Source organism: Centruroides sculpturatus, unplaced genomic scaffold (assembly GCF_000671375.1).
Source record: "Centruroides sculpturatus isolate CEXI.00-Female unplaced genomic scaffold, Cexi_2.0 scaffold1664, whole genome shotgun sequence".
Classification (NCBI taxonomy): domain Eukaryota; kingdom Metazoa; phylum Arthropoda; class Arachnida; order Scorpiones; family Buthidae; genus Centruroides; species Centruroides sculpturatus.
The window spans coordinates 50,029-71,127 of record NW_019385917.1 but is presented as its reverse complement, the minus strand read 5'-3'; the positions used below and the strand labels follow the sequence as shown (position 1 = coordinate 71,127).

At 32.8% G+C, this 21,099-nt stretch overlaps 1 protein-coding gene across 1 annotated transcript in view; it reads left to right on the top strand.

Moving 5' to 3' along the window:
• Positions 1-3,229: 3,229 nt before the first annotated feature.
• The window catches only part of LOC111612568, a gene marked incomplete at its 5' end in the record, with an annotated part of 55,858 nt that continues 37,988 nt past the window's right edge, over positions 3,230-21,099 (top strand). The window contains 3 exons of the mRNA XM_023353799.1: positions 3,230-3,471; positions 6,335-6,497; positions 8,766-8,897. Coding sequence (XP_023209567.1) covers positions 3,230-3,471; positions 6,335-6,497; positions 8,766-8,897 — 537 coding nt within the window. The remainder of the gene's footprint in view (positions 3,472-6,334; positions 6,498-8,765; positions 8,898-21,099) is intronic.

The following is a 21,099-nucleotide window of genomic DNA, read 5'->3' as shown; positions in this document are numbered from 1 at the left end:
CTTATTCACCAGACCTGGCCCCTTCCGACTATCACCTCTTTTCATCAATGGGCCACGCGCTTACTGAGCGGCACTTCGATTCTTACGAATACGTCCGAAAATGGCTTGATGAGTGGTTTGCCTCGAAAGAGAGGAAATTTTTTTGGCATGGTATCCACACATTGCCCGAGAGATGGAACAAATGTGTCACTAGTGAGGGAAAGTACTTTGAATAAATTTGTTTTTGCTTTCTAAGAAAAAAACGTGTGTTTTTCTGACTAAAAAACAGCAGATTTAAGCTTATACACCTATGTACAACATTTTGTGTTTTATCATCAGGAGAACAAATGAACAGATTTGCAGCTGCAACATAGAGTTGGCCATGTGAAAAGCAACTGCATCCCAGGTCAAGTCCCACAACTATCAGGCTTTGGCCTTGAGACTTGTTAATGGTCATTGCAAAGCATAGACCAACTGGAAATTTTAGGCGTTTACATTCGAATGGGTAGTTTGTCGGGATTAATGGTATGCTATTAAATGATATATCAGTCCTTCAGTTTTGAATGTTGGCATGAAATTTCTTTCAAGTGTAAAGTACTATTTTATTTTTCCGACTTTTTCAACGATTATTGACACAACTGTGTGCCGGAAATAGCTGTTCCCTAACGGGTACTTTACGCGGATTCGCGTTAGTTTGCCAGGCCTGGACTTTTAGCGTGCACCAAAATTAAATAATGACAAAGTTTGTCAATAACAAATCAAATATTTAATTAAAAGTTTTAGTAATAAACTATATACAAAATTTATTAAAAATCAAACAACAATTTATTCAATGAAACTCAATAAGAATCAAAGCTCAAATCAATCTAGTTTCTAACTTAATTCTATTCCCCTTTGGAATTCGACAAAAATTCAAAGATTTAACTTATATACAATAATTCTTATGAATTAAAGATCATAATCGTCACCTCAATATACTAGGAACCTATTTCCTCAATTCTCAAGACTATCTCTATTTGTCGATCCACAAATCGAATAACTTCAAAATCGCCTTGGAACTATTTGATCCTATCGGACATCTCTCTCGTTTACTGCTACGAAGCTCACCAAGCTCATTGCTAACTGGAGTTCACCTCATTTCTCTTCACTTGACATTCGGACTTTATACTGTGAGGTGACGTCACAATTTTGAATGTGATCACTCCCCTCATTTACATATTTATTTGCTAACAATAAACTTTTTCTATTTGTCTGGCAGCCTATTTTCCGACAATACTCGCTAACCTTTTACATTATTCTTTTTGACAATTTTTGGGATGTTTTTATTCTTTAAGGTTTAGCGAGCCCCTAAGTTGTGCTTGTGGGGTCTCCCCTTTTCTCGGTGCGGACTTTCTTTTTTACGGGAGTGCAAGTGTGCGCAAGTTTTTTCTATGGCGCTTTTTTCTCGTTTGTGAGTTGGTTTCTCTTCTATTTTTAAGTTTCTAAGGTGAATGGCAAGGAAATCTTCATCCTAACAAAACATAAGCCCCAAACAAAAATATAATAAAAAGCAAAAATAAAAGTAAATAAAAATAATGCTCGGACTTGGTTCCTTACACAAGTATTTCAGTGACACCAAATACTTGTCATTTGGAAGGCTTTATTGTGCTTTAAAAAATGATTAGTGTCAGGATGAGTCCCATTTAATAGTGATAGAAAAAGTTTGGGGGCAAGTACATCATCCAGTTTAACTTTGCCAGAAGAGCATCAAATCCCCTGTGATTCATTCTTTGACTTCACAGTACTGCAATACCTACATACTTTATCTATAGAACTAATATTAGTTGATGATGAATAGTCTGAGTGTCATAAATGAAAGAACTTCAGAGTTTTTGTGCCAAGGATTTGTCATTTTTGAGTAGACATAATCTTCGGTCACACAAATAAATAAAACTCGTGCAAATACAGCTAGGCCTAACGAATCACAAACAATATGTAGCGATTTGAAAACCCGCCATATGTACACATACTGCCATCTAACATGATGATGTCATTTTTTTAATGCCTCAAAATTCCCTTAGGCTTCAAAAGGGGTTTTAGGCCACCTGTTAATCTGAGGTAAAATATTTTATCTCTGGCTAGAAACGAATGTGTGACCAGAGGGTCAGCATCTCTTTTATGCCTTGTCAGGACTGACAACATGTGTCTCTGTTGACATGGAAGCTCTGTTGACATCGCTTGGTCACAGAAGCGATGGTAGGTGACAGAGCTGCAATGACTGGAGCGGTCTGCGAGACACAACACAAATTTTAGCAGGCATGACTTCAGGCTTAATCCAGATGAAGACGACACAGATTAATCACCATAGAATTTTTAGGAAAACTGTGTTTTGACCTTGAGATTCGGGGTTATTATAGTATTTCTTCCTTGAATCTCACCTTACGATTAGTCCTACGTCCCATTCTTCACTTTCCGATTGTTTTCTTCTTTGTCTCCAGGTGAAAACTGAAATCACATCAGGTCACGAGAAAGGTTTGTTCCGAGGTGTTTATTTGACACCTGTTCATTGACTCTTATTGGAGATTGTTGATAAACCCTATAAGCCTTTTGCTCATAATTTAGCCTATTGTTTCTGCTGTCTGTCATTTTAGAACTTTAATGATCGTATGCAACGTTTTTATACCTGTCAAATCGTTCCCCTTTTCCGAAAATTTAACCTAGATCAAATGTTTATGACCACTTCTGTCATAGTTTCATCTTATCCGCAGACATTCCACCTGATCCATTACATCATTTGTTTTCGTGTCGCATTTGTTTTGACAACTACAGTACAGTTTTTTTCCTTACTTCTCCCTGAACTTTGGTCCGACTTAACAATAGTGTTTTCGTTTTTAACATGTGGATATTAAATTATATTGGGTTGATGCAAAAGTTTGTACCTTTTTTTTAAAAGAATCAAAGAAAACCCATTTTACAAATAAAATTACAAAAATACTGACGGCTAGAACAGATTAATTGTATTTGCATTAATTTCTATGGGAAAAATTGCTTCTGTTAACGAACAATTTGGTTAACGAACAGACTCATGGAATGGATTACGTTCATTAACCGGGGTTACACTGTAAGACAATGGTAAATTTTAGAGGGGAAAAAAATAAACGAATTAATAATAATCAATTTTTTTCCAATCTTTTGTTTTACTTCTTTAATTTTAGATTCATTTTATTATAAAAATCATTAATATTTTTTACTTATTTAATATCTATTTCAATGTATTTTATTTTATTGCAGACACAGATTGAAATTTATAGTACTACTTCTCAGTATTTGTCTCCTCTTCAATGAATGGCTTATTTATCATATTTTACCATTAATAAAATGGCCTAAATTGTCAAAATTACCCCTATCAAGTGATGAGTTAAAGATATTACTAATTGGTGATCCACAACTTCTTGGTGATTATTTTACTGGATCGTCTTTACTTGGTCATATATCTCAATGGGATTCTGACAGGTGTGAATAAAAAAATCTTTTAATTCAATACTTTTACATTTTAAAAATTATTAACAATATTTTATAGAGAATATATTTTTCTCATTCCAGGTATAGTAGTTGCATCAAAAACATGTTAATAAAAAGGAAATGAGATTTATTGTTTTATTTCAGACTTGTTATGATGATGAGTTTATAAGATTGCATTGTAAATAATCAAAAATTGAAGTAACAAAATAGAAAATTATATATCTTAAATATAAATAAAATACCAGATAGAGTTAATTATGACACAGAATAAACATTAAATTAAAAAATAAAAATCTTCATATTTCATTCTTCTTCATACCTTTGGATCTAACAATAATCTGAAAGCTTTTGGTGGAATTAACCTTTTCTTTTATACTCTCATTCAGTTTGATATGCAAAAAAGTATTAAAAATTCCAATAATATCCTGGATATGATCCTGGTATTTTATTGATATTTATGTTTTTAATTTATATTTTTAATTGTACCATTACTAGAGGAACTTTTTAATACTTTTTTGCATATTGAAGCAAACAAGAGTCACAAAAAAAGGCTAGTTCTGCCTAAGCCGTTGTGAGATTTATTTTTAATTCACATTGCATGGGAATTCAGCAAGGTATATACAAACATAAAATAATAGTTATCTTTTGTGATTCCTGTTAGAAATTGTATTACAGTAATTGCAACAAACAGTGATGAAAACTTGTAATGCATTAACACCTATCTTAAAGTTAAGAAGACAGATATAAGAGGTAGCTAGTGGAATTGAAGGGGGTTAATGTGATAGAAGTATCTCTAGTTCCAAAGAGAGGATCATGTTGATGTAGCATTCGATGGTATTGTAAAAACAGGGATACTGTATTTATTGCATATAAGGCAAGGTTTTTATTCATTTTTCACTGCTTCAAAAACCTAGGTCATCCTATACGCACAAGCAAAGGACTCTTTGCATTTTTGCAATAATTTTTGTGAACCAGATATAGTTCATGCTGCCATTATAACAGGCTGCTATCGAGGCCAAGGGGAATGTCTCTTTCAGAGAGACGGTCCAAAAATAGTTTTGAGTAAAGGAATGACTATTACTGACTCATTAAATACTGGTCTACAGTCTATTTATGGTAAATTGGCACCTACTATAAATAAACTAAGATACATCCCCCTTTGTTTATTGGTTTAACACTATGTCCATCAATTAGAAATCGTGTTGCATCTTATTCATCCACAGAAAATAGTTCCTTGTTATTTATAAAATCATTAATGAGATACTGGTCAATTAGCAATGATTATAAATGTAGTTATTTCATATTTGTTGCATTTCATCCCACGTTTAAAAGAGGAAATTTAGTCACCAATGTATACATTAAACCAGCACATAGCCCACTCTATATTTCATCTAATTTGAATGATCCTTATCAATACAAACTGGCAGCATTCCAGGCTCTCATTAGAAAAGCATATTTTTATCACAATAGTGTACATAACAGACTGAATGAATTTAACAGAAATATCAAAACCCTGGGATATAAAACTAGCATGATAACAGGAGTGATTAGAAGCTACTAAGGTAGCAGACCAAAAACTGAAAAAGCAGACTCAATACAATTGCAAAGTCTTTATTTTCTTATTTTTAATAAGAAAATGAAAGAAATGACAGACCATAAAGGCTCTAAACTAATTATCAAAAGAAAGCCCAATATTTACAGTAGAAATCAAAAGGTTCTGAAGAGGCGATAAAAGTGTGGTCCACGTTGATAGGATTAAATCATGCCTAACCAATATAATATAATCTATGTAGATCCAGGCAAACTCAGTTGTTCAAGAATAATGAGTGTGGGAGTGATGATGATGATCAACCATACATTCCTTATATCCCCTCATCACATTGTAGATCTTGGAGTGTGCCAACTCAAAGCAGCATTGAATAATAGGCCATTCCGATACTCATGGTCAATTCGTCCATAATTATAATCTCTTGAGTAGAAAAATAGACTTCCACTGCTTACACTACGGATGCTGACTTCTAGAGGGGGCTTGTGTGACAATCACTCATCACTTCTGTATATAAAATTATAAATTTTCAGTTACAAAACCTTGTTTATTGCCTTGAGATGCAATAATGGGCAATGGAACATTCTAGAAACTTATAAACAAAGGCATCATAACCGACAATTTAATTTTATATACGTAAGTGACAAGCAATTGTCACACCATGATAAATGACTAGCTGTCAACAATTGCACTTACAAGTATAACTAATGATATAACAATATTTTACATTCACAATTTACAAAATATTCACAATTCACAAAATACAGACTTATTAATACACTTTCTCTTAAAAAGGTAAATAAAATACTATAAAATTTTAAGTACGCTTTTGTTATTAAGTGTAATTACTGTTCAAACATTACATACATCTTTATCATTTCCCAAGTAGTCAACATTGGTACTCCTATACATGTAACACAGTAATAGTTGTTAATATTTATTTAATAGATTAGCTTTATGAAAGTTTCAATGTGTGATAACCCCTCATAAATAACTATTATTTATTAGCAAAAGATTGAATTTGGCAAAATGGAATTAGAAGCTTAATAATTAAATTGGTATATGTGCATTAGTGTATAATTAAATAAATGTGTCTCAGCAGCCAAAAGTGTTTATTGATGATTTTAGTAATTACTCTTTCTGATGAGTGTGGTTTCAATTTAAAATATTGCTGTTGTCAATGTTTGTAGCTTCTAAGTGAGAAGTTACAAATCAAATAATATCTTAGTATCTGAGTTAATTATTCTTTTATTTTTAATATCAATGATATTTATGCTTGTAAATTAAGATTAATTGATTAAATTTCAGATTTGTTCAGAAGACTTTTAATTTAGCATTAAATCATATCCAACCAGATGTAATTATTCTTTTGGGAGACAATTTGGATGAAGGTGAAATTGCATCAGATCAAAAATATAAAAAATATATCAATCGTTTTCTAAATATTTTTTCACAGCTGGATTTTAATAAGGTTTGTTGTTTTTGTTTTAATAATTTCATAATTATATATATTAAGTATTATAATTCATTGAATGTATTCACTGTTATATCAATTAAATATTATACAATATATGAAAATAAAATATCGTAAAAGNCTTGGGCCTGTGCCATCTGGGCCAATATTGTTGTATTAGACCCTTTTCTAGCATCATATTTGTGTTCTCTAATTCTTACCCCGAGGTTTCTGGTAGTAACTCCTACATAATCTTTTTTTATTCTTAATAGAAAGGATCATACAGTTAGCAGAAGCCTTAGGATATAAGAGAAATATTATAATGGGTATTGTTAAAAAATTTGAGAAGAATAATGATAAAATCTCCAGACAAGGTCCATCTAAGTACACAAAACTTACATTCAACAAATATTTAGGAGGAATTATGAAGGAAATTGCAAGCGTTAAAGATTCAACGGTGATTTTGAAAAGAGCTCCCAATTTATATAAAATTCTTAGAAACAATAAAGGGGTTATTAAAAAAAGAAGATAAGGCAGGTGTTTACAAGATTCCCTACAAGAACCAGCTATTAGGAATAAAAAAAGATTACGTAGGAGTTACTACCAGAAACCTCGGGGTAAGGATTAGAGAACACAAATATGATGCTAGAAAAGGGTCTAATACAACAATATTGGCCCAGATGACACAAGCCCAAGGATCCCTGGTTGGATGGGAGGAAGCGGAAGTCGTGAGACAAGTACACTCACCAACTTTGGCGAAGACGGTCGAAAAAATGGAGATATACAGGAGCAAACTTAAAGAAGGATGCATTAATGCTAGGTATGCGGAAGGTCTACCCTCGGCTTGGAAATTTGCCGTTAAAAAGCTTACAAGTAGCACATCAACTGAAATATGATATATATTTGATTTAAAGGAAACTTAGTAGCTTCTATTTAGCTATGATAGATCGTATTAATGTTTAGTCTTTGTAGTATATTATTTATTATTAGGTATCGTTTACAATTTATTTTTTATTCTTATTAAATGATATGTTATCAGTTTATTGATATTTTTGAATTTTTGAACTTATTGTTCCATTTATGATGTATTCCATTTTTGTATGTTCTAGCCTGATGATGATCCGTTAAGTGGATCGAAAACGTTCGTTTTTAATAAAACTCCCTCAGCAAACAATAAGGTGTTGGTTACGTTATTTGTTAATTTTGTAACTAATGTGATATAGATTTGTTTCCTGATATATATTTGAATAAATAATGAAAATATAAAAGGATGAACCAACTGTTCATGCTTTACCCCCTTCCAATTTTGTTGAAACTGCACTTTAAGATAGTTGGGGCTTTGAACTAAGATCTGCAAAATATTAGATTTGAATGTTATGAATGAAAATTTTGTGGTTCTTAAGATAGAAGCCTTAATTTGTAGGTCACTCCACTTTCGTCCATATGTATGATGCACAAATGGTCAACTCTGTCCTATTATGTGTTATTGAAGTAAGCATGCAATTTTTAATTTGCTAAGTTAAATTCACAGCAAGAAGTTATCCTAATTATGTTATTCACATTTTTCATCCTAAACTGGGGTATCCACGTAAGTGATTTCAATGTGCCAAGCCAGAACATAATCATGTGACTACCATGCAAATTGCACTACTAAAACTACTATTTCATTTTTATGCTTTCTGGCAGAAAGAATTAGAATAAATCCAAGATGGATGATGATGACACAATCATCTTAGCAACATACAGGAAAATAATTCTGTGGAAAACAAAAACAATAATTTTTTATCCGTATACCTTTCTACCCTTCTACGAAAAATTTCTGAAAATTGCAAACTTCTATTAATTTCTCAGTTGTTGCATTCATCTACCTAGCTGTATTGTAGAAAATAGTGTAAAACCATATGGTTTTTGTACACGTTTTTCATCACACTCCAAGAAGGAGGAAAAATCGAAGTCTGGTGCAAGGTGATCCTAGATGGAGGACAGAGTAGTCAAATGCCTGACAATCCGACAAAAAGCTGGACGTATTATATTATATTATTAACTGTCCAAAACTTGTAAAAAATAAAATTAAAATAGAATAACTCAGGATCTATTCATTATCAAAACCTATCTTAGTTAATTATAGTCTTATCAGTCTGCTATTAATGAAATTATTATTTAATCAATTTAAATATATTAAAACTATTAAAGTTGATTTTGATGTTGTTATTAAATTATGATTTAATGTTTAAATACAAAAACTCCATTACATTGTATTTTAAAAATAATCAATTTTTTTAATAGGTTATAATTATACCAGGTGACAATGATATAGGAGGAGAAAATGGGGATGCTCTTTCTGATAAGATAGATAGATTTGATTCTTACTTTAAGAAGGATGTGTTTTTAAATGTAAAGTTTGCTGAATTTGTTAAGGTAACATGAATTATAATTATTATTTTTTCAAATACAGCAGAGTTTTGTTTTACATAGGATTGATGTACATGGTCTGTGTTAGTGCAGATAGCAAATTGTTAGGTTAACTCACTCATAGTGTCATCAAGTCCTACTCTTAATTTTAGCAAATTTCAACAGAGAACTAATGAATGCTGTTCATTATGATTAATATCTTTATTTGCATGTAGTTTTCTCAAGTAGTGTTCTTGATATGGTGTAAAATTTTGCTCTATATATGTTAAGTAAAATTTTGGTCTGATATTTCTGATTATAGCTAAAACATAAGTAAAGCCTTTAAAATGCATTGTAACATTTTTTTCTTGACCATAAATGGTTGCACAAGTGTGTAGGAAATTGTCTGAGATTACTCGGGGTGGAGCATAAATTTATGCAGAATTTTATTTTACTTAGTACCTGCTGACATGCAACCCCTATGTAAAACAAGACCATGCTGTATTAATTAATACATTTTGTAAGGATTAAAAAGTTTTTATGTTGATAAATAAGGGTATAACTTGTATAACACAAAATAATATAATAAGCTTTTTATATTAATTAATATAAAAGGCTTATAATGTTAAAAAGTAACAACAGAAACTGGATGGGATTAGTATAAACAAGCACAGGAAACCATTAATCCAGTATGAAAGTAACAATGTATTACTAAAATATTTTTGATAATTCTGTTTTATCTATAATACCCAAAGACCTGAAGATGGTTATAAAGATGATCAAAAACATTTGTTTTAGTAAATAAACAATAAATTCTTACTGGAACTAAAACGACATATAAAATAATATAAATAACACCTTTTTAACGGTCCAGCAATGATTTGAATAACCCACAAGCGATTTTTCCATTGTCTGTATAATCGCAGTTTGATTTTATTTATTTTGTATTGCATAAATTCAAATGCTTTGTCCTTTTTTTAATATTAGAATAATTGATGAAGACCGCTAAAATCGGTCAAAAACGTTTTTATAGAATTAAATGTTTTTGCTGGGCCGTTAAAAAGGTGTTATTTATATTATTTGTTTTAGTAGTAAATTGTTACTTACATACTGTATTACTGATTTTTTTTCATGCTTGTTAATTAATGTATAACACAAAACAGCATTGTAAGTACAGTAGAGCGTCGATTTTCCGAATCAATTGGGGACTGGGGTTGTTCGTATAACTGATATTTCGGATAACCAATTACGTACGAAAAAATAGTTTAACGTATCCGACGTCGAAATTTTTCTCCGTTGCATGTCGCTTCGCATTGAGTTTTCGTCGATGTTAAGCCTAACAAACACTATTGTATCGTTAAAAATTATTTTTTTATTTTGTACAAACAAAATAAATATATTGAAAAATATAAAAACAATAAAAAATTATACTTCAGATGTTAATTTAGTATCAAAAACATAAAGTATTTGAGTAGCTCAAGACATAGCCAAAGATTACAGTGCCACAGCACTGGCGAAAATTTAAATTTGCCGACTGGAATTCTNTGTTAATTTATTATCAAAAACATAAAGTATTTGAGTAGCTCAAGACATAGCCAAAGATTACAGTGCCACAGCACTGGCGAAAATTTAAATTTGCCGACTGGAATTCTTTCAGATGATTGACTTTTGGAAAATCGACGCTCTACTGCATTAAGTTATAAATTTGTTCAATCAATCAATCAATCATTTTTATTAGGTGCTCGAGGCACATACCCAGCACCGCAAGAGCACAGCTGAGAAAAATTATATACATTTTACAATAGTACATATTAACAGTGTATACAAAACTGTCAGTTAAATACAAAATATTACAGAGAGAATAATTAATACATTAATAACATTAATACAGAATAACAATGAAATATTATTACAGAATATCAATGTATACAGAGTTATCAGATGTAGAACTTAATAACTAACATGAGAAAAATAAACTTAATAACTAAAATTAAAGCTAAGAGAGAGTTCAATGGAATAATATAGAGGAAAAATGTGCAGAGCAAAACACCAGGAATAACTCCATATTCTCTTGAAATAAGTCCGTTATGGAGGAACCACAAAACTCCTTGGAGTAAACCTGTCCATAAGGATCTCCAAGACACCTAGAGTACATGAGTACTTACCGAACACAAAAATGCACTTGCAGAACAAGAATTAGACGAGGTCAAAAGTATTTCACGTGTGGATTGATTCATGGTAACTTATGCAGTAATTGATTAAAGCAAGAACAAAAATAATCAGGAGTCAGTTTATCAAAATTTTCATTGATTCCATCAGATTTATCAGGTTGGATGGTGTGAAGTTCAGAAGAAACAGTAGTAAGCTATTCTCTGATAGCAGTTGGTGCAATAATAGCATGCTGTTTGACTAGTCTGTAAAATGATTTGAAGATCTCGTTACTCATTAACAGCTCTTCATGTTTACATGGCTAGTTTAAGTTGTAATTTTTAACAGTAAGTTCTAAGGCCAGGGGTTCAGCTTCCAATGAGATACATTCAAAAAGATAATGATCAACACCATCAGGCTGATTACAGATGGAACAGAAAGAAGTTTGTTTACCAGTGAACCTTTGTAAGTAGATAGAAAACCTACCATGGCTGGTAAGAAATTGAGTAATATGTGGGCTGAGAAAGGTCCATTTATGCTTCTTGAGGTAATCTGTAATGCAGGGTATAAATTTGTAGGTTACGACATTATGGTTTTGGTCCCAAGTGTGCTGCCAACGATTTATGAGGTCGTCGCATAGTAATTTTTTAGTTGTTCTATGACTGATCTTGTTATATATAATATCAGACAGTGTATCAGTCGCAGCTTCTTTTGTAAGTTGATCAGCTCTTTCATTACCAGCTATCCCATGGTGACCACGTATCCAAGTAATACATGTTATTGGAATTGAAAATGAGAGTACGTATGTCTGTTGCAATAGGGTGCAATTTTCTGCTATGAATGAGTTCTACAGCAGAAAAAGAGTCACTTACAACGTGAATAATTTTATGGTTACAAAAAGTTCAGACCAGAGAATTGCCAGGTGAATTCCCTGCATTTCAGCCTGAAAAACCGTGCAGGTGTCATCAAGTCTACCCTTCTGATAGAAGATTTCCTCATTGTTACAATATGCAACAAAAGCACAACCAATGTGATTATTAACGCCAGAGCCATCAGAATAGATTTTAATGTCAGAAACAACAGGTGGGTCAGAACCAATAAAATGATCAATATAGGGTGGTAGACTTGATGTTATGGGACTAGTTTGTTCATAGTTACTTGCAGAGAGTTGACAGGTTGGAGTATTAATGTCAGTCCCTGTTCTAAGTTGGTGAAGTTGGTATTCCAGTTTAATGACTTCAGTAATTGGAGGTTTCCCAGCAAGTATTTGTAAGCCATTGTGAGGGGCAGTCCTATATGCCTTGGTGATTAGAAGAAGGGCTTTTCGTTGTGACGATAGAAGCTTTCTTTGCAGATAAACTTTTGACACTGCGTTTCCCTAAGAGCAGCAGCCGTAAGTTATAATTGGCACATAGATCTGATTATAGATGATACTGATGGCTGCAGAGCTTAGTCCCCAAGATTTCCGTGCAACAGAAGAAAAGGCTTGAAAAATTAGACTCGTTCTTCTGGCTATGTATTTAACATGAGCATCCCATCCAAGTCTGAAATCTAACCATATGCCAAGATATTTAATACTTTCTTTAATTGCAATTGTTTGCCCATTTATTTTTATTAGTGATACATGTCGATAGAGATTAGGACTGTAAGGTTTGTTAAAAACAATTTCCATAGTTTTATTCGGATTAAATTGTAATTTATGATCTAGTCCCCATTTGTGGATTTTACTTAGGATCTCATTGCCCTGATTTTCAAGCATAGCTCGAGATCGTCCACCAATCAATATTAATACATCATCAGCATATGCAGTAGTTTTATCTTGGCCGAAAGATTCCTGCAAGAAGGCATCGAATGTAAGATTTCATAAAAGCAGTCCACAGACTGAACCATGTGGACATCCTTGAGTGATTACACATTCAATGGAGTAAGAGCCTTGCATTAATATTGCCTTGCGGTTTGCTAAATAATTAACAAAGAGTCTATATAGATCAGCAGGACAGCCAGTTTGTCTGATTTGATATAATGTAAAAGGCCACCAAGCAGTGTCGAACGCTTTAGATATATCTAAACTGATGCCCAAGATGTATTTATTTTGTTCGCGAAGGTTTTTGATGTTAGCAACGACTTGATTGATTGCATCATTGGTGGATCTTTGTTGTCGAAAACCAAATTGTAAGTTACTAAGGAAAGAATTATGTTCAACAATCCAAGTCAAGCGGTCAGCCATTAGTCGTTCTAAAACTTTACCAAATATTGGCAGCAAAGAGATCGGTCAAAAATCATTAGAAGTACCAGACTTAGGGATAGGGACTATTTTCGCAGTTTTCCATTTAAATGGAAAAATACCCGCAATTAGGCAGGTATTGTACACAAGTACTAGATGCTGTGGTATAATTTGCCATATATGTTTAGCGATTTTGGCATTAATGCCATCAATACCAGGCATCTTGTTCGCTTTTAGTTTGTTAAAAACGTTAATTTCATGATAAGTAAAAGCAGGAGAGTTATCGGTATTAACAATAGTATTGACATCTTCTCTTAAAGATGTCTGGTATGGAGTATCTTCATCCGTGGGATCAGCTATACAGAAGGTATCAAACTGTTTGTTTAGAGTATCATGAAAATTACTGTTGAGAGTATCATTACCCGCACTAATGAGTATTTGCTGTTTCCGAAGTTTGTTCATGCATAATTTCGTAAGATACCCCCAATGGTTTTTAGAGGCATTAGTACAATATTCATGCCATGATTTAATTTTGACACATTTTATTTATTTTTTATATATAGCCTGATGATTATAGTATTGCTGTTTTAGTTGATTATGCTCACATTCAATTCTACAGGTTTGGTATTTCCATTTCAGGGCATTGTTAATTTTACAAAGCGCAGAAAGCTCCTTAGTCCACCATGATACCAATCGAAGTCTCGGAGTCATTTTAGGAATGAATCAGTTACATTCATTCTCAATTGTTTCAATATTGTAATTAAGAGAATGTTTAACAGTATCAATTCTGTTAAAATTATAACTAACAAGATTATTAATCAAGAAACATTGCATTTCCTCTCAATTAGCCAAAGCAAGATTATATCGGGTCTTAATTGGTGCGTGTGTATTATTACAATGTAAGTCATGAAGTTGAAATGAAATATATGTATGTATGGTCACTAAGGCTATTTTCACATAACACTCTCCAGTTATCCATTTCAGCAATACTCTCAGGACTACATACTGTAATATCAATTTAGGTATCCCCTTGCCTGGAAGTATATGTGGGTGGTGATAAAGGGTTATTCAGTAGATGTAAATTATTAGAGGCAAGGAATTCTTCAAATAGTTTGCCGCGGCGATCTTGTTGTTCACCTCCCCATAAAGGTGAGTGGGCATTTATGTCACCAGCAATTATGAACCTGACATTCTGCAAGCTATTTATTATATTTTGGATCATATGGATCATATTATCCATTCCCATGTCCTTAGGGCAATAAACATTGATAATTATTTTAGATGCGATTTTTTGTTTTTATCTGTGTTTTAGTAGGGTATGCCATGGCAATGCATACTAAGAAGGGATTTTTCGAAATTTCCCGTCGTCGCATAGTAATTTTTTAGTTGTTCTATGACTGATCTTGTTGTATATAATATCAGACAGTGTATCAGTCGCAGCTTCTTTTGCAAGTTGATCAGCTCTTTCGTTACCAGCTATCCCATGGTGACCACGTATCCAAGTAATACATGTTATTGGAATTGAAAATGAGAGTACGTATGTCTGTTGCAATAGGGTGCAATTTTCATCGAGTACTTAGGTGTATTAAATTAATAACATTTCAGACATTGTTATAAATATTTTTATCTATTTCGATTTTAAAAATGTTCAAACCGTTTTAAATTCAAATTTGTTATTGCATATTGGTTCGATTATAGAACGATTGTAAACGTTCCAGAAAATTGATCAAATTTAAAAATAGTTTGTTTGATTCTCGGCAATTCTCATCATTCTCAGCAGTAGGTGTTATATAACAACTAGCAGGTAAACCCAGCATAGCTCGGGCATAAGTAACGATAGCGAAGATTAAGATTATTACGTTATAGTCAACCTTGCCCTTTTCACAGAATGCAAGAATTGGGTCCCTCTGTTTCCAGACTAATTAGAGAATTTTTAGTCTAAAAATATGTTCGATTTCCTGCAAAACATAAAAATCTGCATCTGCCTTTTGCACATCGTTTTCTCTTAACAATTTTATTCTTACGTAACACTTCCATTGTTGACACTTCCATTGTTCATGGAAGTGTTAAGCCTTAATCCTATCCCTCTCCCCAGTAGGGAGGAATTTCAAAAAATCCCTTCTTAGTGTGCATTCTCGTGACCTACCCTCACTGTGTACCAAATTTCAACTTTCAACTCTTAACTGTTTGGGCTCTGCGCTTATTATTATTATCAACCCATCTCGATTATATATATAGATTACTATGGTTGTTGAAATACTGAATATAAATGGGGTTTGCTTTCAAAATTTTCGCAGGCAAAGTCGCAGGTAACAGCTAGTATTACTATAAATTTATTCAATTAAATAATATATTTATAATAGTATAATAGTGATAAATTTATTCTGTTCTGGAAAAAATTCCTAAAAACAAGGTTGGATTTAGACCTATGCAAACTAGACAATTAAAATTGCCTAAGGCCCAAATTCAAAAGATGCTTGTAAATCAAATTGGTGAACTCTTATTCTTTATGTTTGAATTTAAAAAGTTAGTGAACAAATTGAATGTTCTGTAAACCAATGAGCTTTAAGAATATTATTTATTACCAACTGTAGAGTATTGATAGAAGTAAGTATTGGTATTAGATTGTATTGCCAGAATTTAGTATATCTTATTATCTCTAGTAAAAAAAAAACAAAAAATATAATGCAAAAACAATTTTTTGTTAGCTGTTACTTATTTCTTAAACTTTAACTNTGTGTTGAATTTCTGATAGTTGGATAATAAACTGTTTTATTGTAATTTGTCTTTTTAAATTATTGTGAGTTGATATTAAAATTTGGAAAAGGGGATCTCTAGATCAGTAAAATAGGCAAATTTCCTCCTACAACTTTGGTTGTTGTTCGGGATACAGTTAAGGTACAAAGATTGAGCAAATACATAATTAGCAAAAAATAGTTGAAATAAAGTGATTAAACAAAAATTATTACAAATATCGTAAATAACAGTTCACAAATGTATATACTGTATAGAGGTATTTTTTGGAGGGGGGAAATGCTCTTCACAATTTGAAATTGATTGAACACACAGTGAAATGCTTGTATATACTCGCGCCATCTATTGTAGGATAAATATACTATGCAAGAAACCTTTGCAGGAGTATATTAAACAACTTCCCAAAGTTTCATGGCAATCGGATAAACTGTATGGTAATGCATGAAGGACATACAGACAGACTTGTAGACATTCATTCATTTTTATATATATAGATGGCTGTTTTTTTTATAATTAATACTTTCATTTTGCTAATTTGATGTTTAAAAAAATTAATAATCAAAGGATATAATTTCATTAATAGTTCAAACTGAATAATTCAAAATATTAGATACAGTTTCAAATATGAATACAGTCAGGCACTAGATTATGTTCAGACTGATTAAAGAGCATGGGAAACAAATTGTAAGCACACAGTAGCATGCATCAGTACAAAATATACAGCAATATATACAATATTTGGATTGCATATAAATTATTGAATTTTAAAAAAAATACATTAAACCAGCACTGTTCTTTTCCCTTAGATGCTGAATTAACAAACTTCTACTGTGTGTGTCTGTGTGTACATGAGCACAAACACACACTACTGTGAGATTTCAGTTATATGTAAATGTGCTTACGCTTTCCTCATAGAGCACATTTGATCCATGTCACTAATTCATGCTTCCAATTATACAATTATGAATTATTTACATACTCAGATATAATACTGTTCTGGAAAAAAAAAAAATGTTTTTCCTATTTTTGAAAAAATACATTGTGTTCCTAGTTGTACTTCAAGCACTGAATTCGAACCTGTATTTAGTTTTTTTCTGTCAGGGATAGTTTATGAGTAATCACAATTTTATTTTTTCTTTATGTTTCTGATATAGTGCAGGACACATTAGCTGAAATTCAAGAAACAAATCAGCTTTTTTATGATGTTATTAAGTTCATCACATTTAAGAGAGGTTGGGATCTAACATATAACACATTACTCTTAGTGTATTTGCTTTGTAGCATTTATTTCACATGAGTAATTACAGAAAATTGACAAAAAATGAGCCACCATATAGTAATGCATGTCACTTTTTTCTCTTTTATTGAGAATCTTTCTTCTCTCAAATGATATTTCATCAATAATCTGCTAACATAAAAAGTACCCATTCCCTTCATAACGCCTTTCTATAGTAAAAATGTCTTTATGGAATCTTTCGCCATTTTCATCCAATATGTCACTACAACTCTCTGTGAAGTAGTCCAGATGAGAGTCTATCATATGTACCTTCAGAGACATATTGCACCCCAGATCTTGATATGCTTTGATCATGTCATTCGCCATTGCTTTGTAGTTGGTAGCTTTTCTTCTTCTGAGGAAGTTTTCTGATACCATCTTGAAACACTCACATGCTCTCTTTTCTTTGGCAGTTAAATGTGCTTCAAAATTTGCATCTTTCTGCAGCTTCTTGATTTGCAGGCCCACAAATACACCTTCCTTTATTTTTGCAACTGAAAGATGGGAATTTGTCAGCTAGATAAGCAAATCCACTGCCTGTTGGATCCATGGCCTTTACAAATTGTTTCATTAGACCAAGTTTGATATGAAGTGGTGGAAGTAGGAGCTACCAGACTTTCACATTGCACATTCTTTTTGCCCACTTTCCATCTCCGCTTAGGCCATTTCTTTTTCACATAGTGAGAATTTCTGTCATGACTATCCCACTTGCAAAAAAAAACATGCATACTTCCTGTAGCCTTGTTGCATTCCCAATGTCATAGCAATTACTTTGAAGTCTCCACATATTTTCCATTTGTATTCATTGTATTGTAATGAATTTAGCATCCTTTATAAGAATTTGTAATTCTCTTTAGTCAAGCTGGCATAAGCAACTGGAACAGAGGGAATTTTATTTCCATTGTGGAGCAAAACACCTTTGAGACTTGTTTTTGACGCATCTATGAAAAGTCTCCACTCCTGTGAACTGTAGGTGAAGTTCAACACCTTCATTAGGCCAGCAACGTCATTGCAAAATGTCAGTGCTTCATCAGTTGCAAAATAAGAAATAAAGGCATGTTCTCTGTGCCTAAACTCACTGATTTTAGTACTTTGGTGGAGTAGATTATACTTTTGTAATCTCGAACCAAGCAGTTGCGCCTTTTGTTTACTTAGTCCTAGATCACGCACTAAATCATATAAATCTGCTTGTACAGTAGAGCCTCGAAAACTCTGCACTCGATAACCTGGCACTCCAGATAACTCGGCCACACCCTGGCAGGGCAAAAAAAATCCTTAGTTAATTAATTTTTATGATAAAGACAGCTTTATGCCTCATAAAGTATTTTTCTGAGGTCTGTCTTATCAGGTAATGTACAGTGTATCCATTAATTTTCATTTTCATGTAGTAAAGGCTCTATGTCTTCATAAAAGACGTACTTTTCCTTTGTTTAAGGGTATTTGGGCAGTTTATTTTCTGTTGTATTCTCAAGTAAACAATACATATAAGTACAGTTCAGTATTTTCTGAGGAAACAGTCATACTTATTTTTTTTAACTCCATTCCCGATAACCCGGCATTTTCAAAAACTCGGCCACCCTTCGGTCCACATCTTTCGAGGCTCTACTGTATTAGTAAATGTGGCGATGACTCACTTGTGCAGTGATATGGAGGATCATCTGTTTCAGTACATGTGATTTCTTCAGCACTACTTACTTCACTATAACTCTGAATTTAATCTGGAGCTCTTGAAGGTACTGGAAGGCTGTCAGAATGCTGCACTGGCATTCTCACTGAAGGTAGATCTGGATAAACAATATGTCTCTTTGATTTTTTGTTAGTAAAACCCTGAATTTTTGTTAGACAGAAATAACAATCAGTAACGTGGTCCTTTGGCTTCCTCCATACCATGGGCACAGTGATCAACACCATGTTCTCTTTACCTTTCCACCATTGAATTAGTTTGCAGTAACATGTAGCACAACAGAAATGTGGTGCCCATTCCTTATCTTGGTCTCCTACCTCTATTCCAAAGTAATGTTTATATGCTTTCTTTATGACTGCTGAAATTTTCTTCCTATTTCTGGCAAAGGTGAATTTCCCACAAATGTAACAGAAGTTGTCTGGCTTATATTGACATCTATGATGACATGGCATTTTGTGAAAATTTAAAAATACCTCTAATAATACATCTATACTACATTAGTACTAGATAACTAGAGAAACACTGATGTGTAAAAACAAGCACTTAATATATCTTCAGAACCAAACTAAATCAGTTTAAACACAGGATGTTATAAGTTTAACGGTGCTCGGAAATATGGTAAAGACAGTTTCTTGTCAGCCAAAATACACACTTGTTAAGATTGACACTAATTACAGTTAACACTACTGTTGTAACATCGCTGCACCTGCCTCTGAGACACATGAAGCTTTACTGCCAAGTCAGCGACCAGCTGTAAAGCTGGTCGCTGACTTGGCAGCTGGTCAGAGTCAGCGACAGAGTCAGCGACTCTGAGTCAGCTGTCAGAGTCAGCGACAGAGCTGACTCTGACAGCTGGTCGCTGACTCGCTTTACATGCTCGAGCTAATGAGTGATTGCAGGTGGTCTTAACTACAGATGTGTGGCAGGGAATAACCCACTGATGTCTACCTCGCTTCCCACCTGCTGTTGAACAAGAAATTGTCACGTTTGATCACTACTGGATGCGGCAACATACACATATCTCTCTATAAAGTCCCTATGTTTGTCATGAACTGTGAATATTTACATATATATACACATTACACAAAAAGTATCCCTGACAACGAACTTCTGTTTCCAGATTAAAATTTCCCATGATAAATTGGTTTAGAATCACGCACTTTAATATCAGAAATAGAACCCTTGTCAAACAGTGTAATTAAAGTAGGTTATGGACCGTGGTAAACTTTTAGCATAGCATGTGAAGTGAGTGCTTATCTTTTATGGCATTGTATATTATTTAATACAAATATGTATTCATACATGAATACAGTAGAGCGTCGTTTATCCGAATCAATTGGGAATTGGGGTTGTTTGGATAACTTATTTTTCAGATAACCGATTATGTACGAAAAAATACATTAACCTATCCCATGTTGAAATTTTGCTCCGTTTCGTGTCGCTTCGCATTGAATTTTCATCGATGTTAAGCCTAATGTAAACTTTTTAAAATAATAATCGTGGCTATTGTATCGTTAAAAATTATTTCTTTTTTTTTACAAACAAAATAAATATATTGAAAAATATAAAAACAAAAGAAATTATACTTTAGAAGTTAATCTAGTATCAAAAAACGTTTGATTCAGCATGACAGACAGTCCCGAGAAAAACACTACACAAAAGTGCCAGTGCTGCCAGCTAAAAAACACACATCAAAAAAAATATTGGAGTAGCCCAAGATATAGCCAAAGATTGCAGCTCCACAGCACTAGCGAAAATTTAAATTTGCCAACCGGAATTCTTTCGGATAAACAACGCTCTACTGTATATACATGTGTTTGTGACTACCAACCCTACAACCATCAAATGAAGTAAAAATTTCTTTATTCAAATGTTTTCAATCATCTTAAATGCTTATCTTTGGAAAATTTCATTCTAAAAGAATGAACATTCAATAGTTTTTCTATTTTTCAAAACTTGTTTCGTCAAATGCATTCTGTAAATCAAATACATTCTAGAAGAACTGTTAGGCATTCATTTTTTTAGAATGTAATTTCCTGAAGATGTTTAAGATGATTGAAAACATTTGAATAAAGAAATTATTACTGCATTAGCTGGTTGTAGGATAGGCAGTTGTACAAATGCAATTCCTAAAGGAGTAATA